The 7,232-nt window shown below is 52.8% G+C and overlaps 1 protein-coding gene across 1 annotated transcript; it reads left to right on the forward strand.

The window, feature by feature from the left end:
• Positions 1–399: 399 nt before the first annotated feature.
• Positions 400–2,119, forward strand: CCL19 (C-C motif chemokine ligand 19). The gene is made up of 4 exons (XM_030816462.1): positions 400–611; positions 1,349–1,481; positions 1,655–1,748; positions 1,839–2,119. The coding sequence occupies exons 1-4, from the start codon at positions 563–565 to the stop codon at positions 1,857–1,859; spliced, it is 297 nt and encodes a 98-aa protein (XP_030672322.1). The 5' UTR covers positions 400–562; the 3' UTR covers positions 1,860–2,119.
• The last annotated feature ends 5,113 nt before the right edge of the window (positions 2,120–7,232 follow it).

A 7,232-nucleotide genomic window follows, 5' to 3' on the forward strand; every position in this document is an offset into this window, starting at 1 on the left:
TGCCAGGGAGCCTTCTTCACCACCAGCCTCCCAAGAAAGAAGCACCAGTAAGGACAAGGGATAAACCTAAAGAAGGGAGCACAGTTCCTCACTGTGGCCCCCACCTTTGACCATCACTTCTGAACCCCAGCTTCATGGTTGATGATGCAAATGCCACCAGTGGGATGACAGGGCAATCCCTCTCTCTGGAGAAACAGTGCACAGCCGCCTTTACTGGGCCAGACTGCAGACTTAAGTTCTCAGAGCAGGAGCCAAGGAAAGCAGAAGGAAAGGGCAACCGCAGGGGGAAGAAGGGGGGGCAGGGTGAGATTCTGCCAGAAAGAGGGGGGTAACAGGGGAATCACAGAATGGGACATGAAGGGGAATTTCAGGCAGAGAAAGTGAAATGGCGCTGGCCATAAATAGGAGTCAGCTGCAGGGCTCACATTCCCAGCCTCGCATCACTCACACCTTGCATTTCACCCCTGCATCCCAGTCGCCCTGCAGCCTCACACAGATCCTGCACCCACCCAGACAGCTGGCGCTCACACATTCACCATTGGCCTCCCTCTGTTCACCCTCCATGGCCCTGCTACTGGCCCTCAGCCTGATGGTTCTCTGGACTTCCCCAGGTAAGGCTGAAGGGAGAGTCAGGGTCAGGGGCAGTGGGGGGCTGGCAGTGGGTAATGTCTAGATCTCAGATTGCTTGGCACTGGACGTAAGGGACATGGGGAGTTCAAGCGAATGCTTAGGTCTGCATGTTTTGGTGAGCCTGGCGGGTCCCTGCATGTGTGCCTGTAAGTGTAGGTGTCCCTGTGCCCCTGAATCCCAACGCAGGTGTGTCTCTTAGCACATCCTGGGGCCTATGGCTGTGGCTGTCTCTGCAAGCTCTATTTCCTGCTGCCTCTGTTTCCCAGGCAGAAGGAGATTTGCTTAAGGTAGGGAGAATGGCAGACACTAAGCCAAAGCTGATATTAAAAAATTTTAGCAATTAATAAGGCTCCTAACACCAGCCTACCCCACTCCACGCCCCTCACACACTGTGACCTGCATTAACTCTTTACTTGCTGGATTGTCCTGGGAGAGAGGTTGGGGTGATCAGGGCAGCAGGAAGTCATTTGTGGGGCTCAGGGCAGTGGTTATTTACAAAACAGTTTAGAAGTATGACAATATATTTAGCAACCAGTAGAGCCAGAGCCGTATTGGTGCATAATGGCTGAATACCAGGTCTAACTCTCCCCCACCCCACCAGACACACACACACACACACACACACACACACACACAGGTGTTCTCAATCCGAGCTAGGGCCATGGCCATGCCACCCTCAAGGGTCCGTGTGTCCTGTCACCTTCTTTCCCTATCCCAGCCCCAACTCTGAGTGGCACCAATGATGCTGAAGACTGCTGCCTGTCTGTGACCCAGAAACCCATCCCGGGGTACATCGTGAGGAACTTCCACTACCTTCTCATCAAGGATGGCTGCAGGGTGCCTGCTGTAGTGTGAGTTGTGGGGAGGGTGTCTAGCCTCATCTCCCGTTTTAGCCCCTGTTGAGACCCCCACCTTCTTATTCCCCTTCTCCATGCCAAGCCCAACCCCTTCAAGGAAATCCCTGAAACAGGTTCCCAGACATGCTGGATTCTGGGGCTCCATTCTCTCTGGCCTCTCACCCCAGGTTCACCACACTGAGGGGCCGCCAGCTCTGTGCACCCCCAGACCAGCCCTGGGTAGAACGCATCATCCAGAGACTGCAGAGGACCTCAGCCAAGGCAAGCCTGGCCCTCCCTGGCACTGTCTCCTCCCTCTGAGCTCCTGTCTAAGATTCCAGCCCATGACCCTTCCACTCCTTCCTCCTCTAGATGAAGCGCCGCAGCAGTTAACCCATGACAGCGCCAGAGGGAGCCCGGAGTCCGAGTGAAGTATTGTGAATTATTACCTAACCTGGGGAACCAAAGACCAGAAGGAAGGACCAGGCCTCCAGCTCCTCTGCACCAGACCTGACCAGCCAGGACAGGGCCTGGGGTGTGTGTGAGTGTGAGTGTGAGCGAGAGGGTGAGTGTGGTCAGAGTAAAGCTGCTCCACCCCCAGACTGCAATGCTACCAATAAAGCCACCTGGTGTTTACAATTAATTGATCACAACCCGTTACAGATTTCTTTGTTCTTTCTCCACTCCCACTGCTTGACTAGCCTTAAAAAAAAAAAAAAAAAAAAAAGCCACGTGGCACCCATAGATCTGTCTGCTGTCTGTTTGCTGTCTAGCCAGGTGGACAGGAATAGGAAGGGAGAGGTGGAATGGCAGGATCTATTTTCTCTTCTGTGGCCTAGGGGGTCTCCTCGCTCACCTCCACTTAACAATCTGATGCTCTCAGGATCAGCCTCATTGCTTTCCATAGTTCAGCGACACTAAGCTTGGGTCAGTTCCCTGAATAAGCCAGCGTCTCATGCCTCCCAGTCTTTGCTCTCCAAGGCAGGTGTTCAAGCATCCAGGTGTCTGAGGGGTCCAGTGTCACTGGGGGGAAGGGAGTTGTGGGGAACCAGCTCTCACGGCTGGGGGAGGTGGAGTGGGGCAAAGGGCCCAGCTCTACTGCCTGGGGGGAAAATACCCATCCACCCATGCCCTTCCCTTGGTCTGGCACACTCTTCTCTCTCCTCTGCCCACCTGGCTTCCTATCTGGGTCCAGACGCCTCTTCCTCCAGGAAGCCTTCCCTGACCCCAGGCTGGGTTAGGTAGCCTCCTGCAGTGGCCCCTCACAGCATTCATCACACTGACTTATATTTGCTGGTTTGTCCAAATTTGTGCATGTTCTTGGACTGGGATCACATCTGTTTTGGGTTCCACTGTTTTTCTGGTGTCTAGCATGCTGCTTGGCACAAGGCAGTCCCTCAATAAATATTTGTTTAGAGAATGAATACATATGTGAGGAAAGGCTCAGCAGCCAGGGCTGAGGGTCCATCTGTTCATCCTGTCCATACAGAATCTGACCTCCAGGCCAGCCTTCCTCTCTCAGCCAAACTGAGCAAGGTCCAGCCCCATCTTTGCAATCCTGGGGCCATGCCTCTCAGGGACACTGACAGACAGACCTGGGAGTCAGAGGTCAGAGACAGGAGAGAGGCCCACGGGGTGGAAGAAGGAGTAGCCAGGGAAGCACAGGAGATTCCACATAGAGCAGCCCTACCACCACCCCTACAGTCTACATGGGCTCCAGGGCTCAAAGGCAACACTGAGACCAGAGACATCTCCCCAGATGAGACCAGAAAGGAATCTCAGCTCTAGGAGATGAGAGCCGTGTGACTCTTGGAGCATCCCACAGGGCTTCTCTGTACAGAGTGAGCACCTCGTACTTGAGAAGTCCCCTGGGGAAGCAGACTAGCCTCCAGATGGTGTTCTCTAAGGGCCTCTCCAGCTGGGAGTGACAAGTCTGTGCCACTGGGGTCAGACGACAGCAAGGAGGCCAGATTGAGCACCCTTGCCTGGGAAGAGAGCTGTCATTATATCAGGTATACCTCAGCCAGCAACAAAACCAGGCCTGGGCAGGCCTTGAAAAGGGAGAAATGGTGAGGGAGTTGTGGCAGCCTCTCCTCACCGAGAGCATGACATCCTCTTCCTCTCCTCTGCTCCCAGATGCAGCTGTTCAAAACCTTGGGTATCCCAGGTCTCAGAATCACCTGGGATACCAGGTGGGTGGGAGGGATAGGGATAGTTTTCAAGAACAGCTGCAATAACCCATCCATTCATGCATCAATGCATCCATTCATTCAGCTGTTTCTGCATTCATCAGACCTCCATCCATCCAACTGTCCACTCACCCACTTCCCACCCAGCCATTCTTTCATCCATCCACCAAGCCAGCCAGCCATGGCATTCTAGGTCTCCCAGCTGTGGACCCCGTGCCCTGCATCCCAGCAGGCTGGTGTCTCAGAGGACAAACGCACATGGGAGGGGACACATCGCCTGAAATCCTTCTCAGTGCCAGTGACATTTAGAGGAAGTCAGCCTGCCACAGAAGCAACAAAAGTGATCTTTCTGGACTATGGGAGGAACACACAGAGTAGGGCAGGTGAGAGTGGGAGCCTTGAAGAAGATGCTACCAGGACAGGGGCCCCTGGACGCTACCTCCATGACACTGCCGCCAGGAGGTACAGAGCAAATCCTGAATTCACTGCCTGGGCCAGAGTCCCATGATCCTGTCTCTGCCCCACTCATTGTGTGACTCTGGGCAAGTTCCTTTTCCACTCTGCACCCCGAGACCCAGTTTCCCCATTTGTCAGATGGGAGAGAGGCCCTTGATTTTTGAGACTCCTTCCAAACAAAGACTTGGCTACTGAATCTTTGGTTCTCATGCTAAACCCCCAGCATTTGCACAGATACCCCACAAAGTCTTGCACATCCAGAAAACTCTCCCTGGGGCCACCCTCTGAGATCAAAGGAGATGCTGAGGCTCATAAAAAGAGAAAATAATCTAGGAGCTAGTGAAGTGCCTTGGATTCAATTGACCCTGGAAGCCTGGGAAATGAAGAATTTGGAGGAAATCTGAGGGCGTGGACACCAGAGTCCCAGGGGAGCTGGCATGCAACCCTCCCCACCCCTTCTACAGCCAATGCTTTCCATCTTAGCTTTCTGCCTTCCTCTTTTTCCCACCCCCCAACCACACCAACCCATCCTGGGCACTGAGTCTTAACCCCTTATCTCCCCGCCAGGTACAACTGCCCAGCAATCTGAGCAATTGGAGCAACGGAGCATCCTGCCCCACTCTTAACATTCTCAGCACTGTGACTCCATTTAATCAACATCTGCTTCCTGTTTCACGGTGAGTCACTGACAATTGTTGCATTTTCATTTATCCAGAGTTCTGCTGGGCCAGGAGCCCATCAGAGATTGTCAGCTCTCGGAGGAGTGGTGTGGACTCCTAGCTTCCCAGTTAGGATGTGGAGGCCTTGTTGACTGCCTCTAGATAGGCACCTTCTTCTCTAGGGCACATGGCATCTGTTACAGGTTCAAGGCCTGCAGCTGGGTGATACTTCCCATCCTAAAGGCCAATATCTCAGCAGCCAATATCTCCCTAAAATTATCTGACATCCCTGCTCAGGTTGCTCTTAGCCTTTGGGGGATGAAAAGTTCCCTTTCCTATTTGTTGAGAGAGCTCCCGAGGGAGAGGTTGGGCCTCATCCAACTCCATTGCTAACATTGCTCTGCCAGGGTCTGGCATGAAATAAGCCCCAATACACATATGATTAACCAAAATGGAACTGAACATGGTCTTTTCCCACCATGCCCTGCCCCCCACCAGGAGCATATCCAGTTCTCAAGACAGCTGGGGCTATATCTGTTGTGGATTAAGCGTTTGTTCAGAGCCAGCTTCATAGGGTTTTGATCATGTTTTGATCATCTCATATTCAACTTCTCAGCAGGCAAGCTCCATGTCACCCCCTCCTTCAAGGCTACGGGAAACTCAGAAACCACCAGAAAACCTTAGAAATAACAGTTTCATGAAGGCTCAGGACTCCTAATTGGGAAATTTCCTCCAAGTGCCCCTCTGTAGGAATCAGCAGGCATTTCTCCAGTCAGATAACTTCCTAGGTGATCCCTGAGACTTTGTCCACATGGAAGGACATGGCTCTGAGTATCAGCTAATTCACCACTAATGCTTACCAGGTACTGGGCACTGCTTTAAGTGCTATTACCATTCTTATGCTGCAGCTGAGAAAACTGAGGTACAGAGGTCAAGTCACCTGCCCAGGATGGACAACTAGAAAAAAGGCAGAGCTGGGGTTCCTGTCTGGGCAGTTTGGCTCCAGAATATCTACTCTGAACTATTACACATGCCACTTCTCTGAGTTGACCTATCTCCTAATTACAAATGGAGAACAGTACAGCAAGGCCAGATGTGGAGAAGCGGCCCATGGAAATAGGGAAAGCCACTCCTTTTGGGTGCTGGCCATGTGCGAGTCTCCAAGCTGAGTCCTTTCTTGGCACTACATCGCTGCATCCTCAAACAATCCCATGAGGTATCATTAGTACCATTCTATGTATAAGGAATTTGAAGCACAGAGGAGAATGACCTCCCAAGTCAACTCAACTGGTGAGTGGCAAAGCTGGGATTGCAGTCTAAGCCTGACTGATGGGCAGCACTTGGACTGAGGGCTGGGGGCTGGGAAGTCTAGTTGGGGTAGAAAAGCTCAGCTTGCTAGAAAGAGCTTGGGAAAAAACAAGAGAGGAAGCTGGTGGCCACAGGTGGGGTCCTAACACTTGAACCCAGACACAAAGACACACCCTAGAGGGCTTCCAGCGTCTTGGGCCTCTGCAGTAGAAGAGGCATCAGCTTCCCCAGAGCCTCAAAGAGGGAGTTTACTCAGACCTCAGTTTTCCCAACAACAGAGGAGTAGAGAAGGGGATTGGGCCACAGCAATGCCCACCCTACTCCTATTCCCAGGGGAGTATCAGATGCCAGGATCTGGTAATATTGAAAGGAAATGAGGAATGTAGGAACAGTGCTGGGGATCTGGAGGGTAGGGGGAGAGGCAGGACAAGGAACCTTGTGACAGGCAGGGCTCCTGGAAAGGAGTGGGGCCAGGCGTCTGATCAGCAGGTGGCAGAGGACCTCTGAAGAGCAAAGCATCTGAGGGCAGCAAGGCAGCATCAACTCTCAAAAGGCCCATTTCTGAGGGACACTTCCATCTCCCAAGGGGCCAGGGGCAGGCAGGGCAGGGTTGGAGGAAAAGAGCAAGGACCTCTAAGGATCAGGGTAGATGAGGGAATCAGGCCTCCCCATCCTACTTCTAGGGCCTTTGGGTCTTCCCCGTGGCTCCAGGTGGATGCAGAAGATGTGAGCCGCCCTCGGCTCCAACCTGGCAGAGGTGGGAAAGCTTTCGCCCCAGCCACAGGAACACTACCATTCTGGGACAACCAGATCTCCTAGGGCTTTTGACCTCAGAATCCCAGTCCCTGGAAATCTGAGCCTAACACCATCCAAACCCCAATCACCACGTCGATCTCATTCCTGTCAAACCATCATTTCAAGGGTCCTCTCCCAAGAGGAGGCCAGCCCTTCTGTCAGGGCCTCAACACTGTAAAGTGCTCATCAGTTGAGGAACCCCCATCCCTGACAGGATGTCCCAATACCTATTATGTCCTCATTGCTGACGGGACACCCATTAAGGTCAAGGTCCCCCCATTATTATCAAGCCACCATTCCTCTCAGGAAACCCTACCACTGTCAGGAACACTTAAACCTGTCAGGCAGGACAGCAGCAC

Source organism: Nomascus leucogenys, chromosome 8 (assembly GCF_006542625.1).
Source record: "Nomascus leucogenys isolate Asia chromosome 8, Asia_NLE_v1, whole genome shotgun sequence".
Lineage (NCBI taxonomy): Eukaryota > Metazoa > Chordata > Mammalia > Primates > Hylobatidae > Nomascus > Nomascus leucogenys.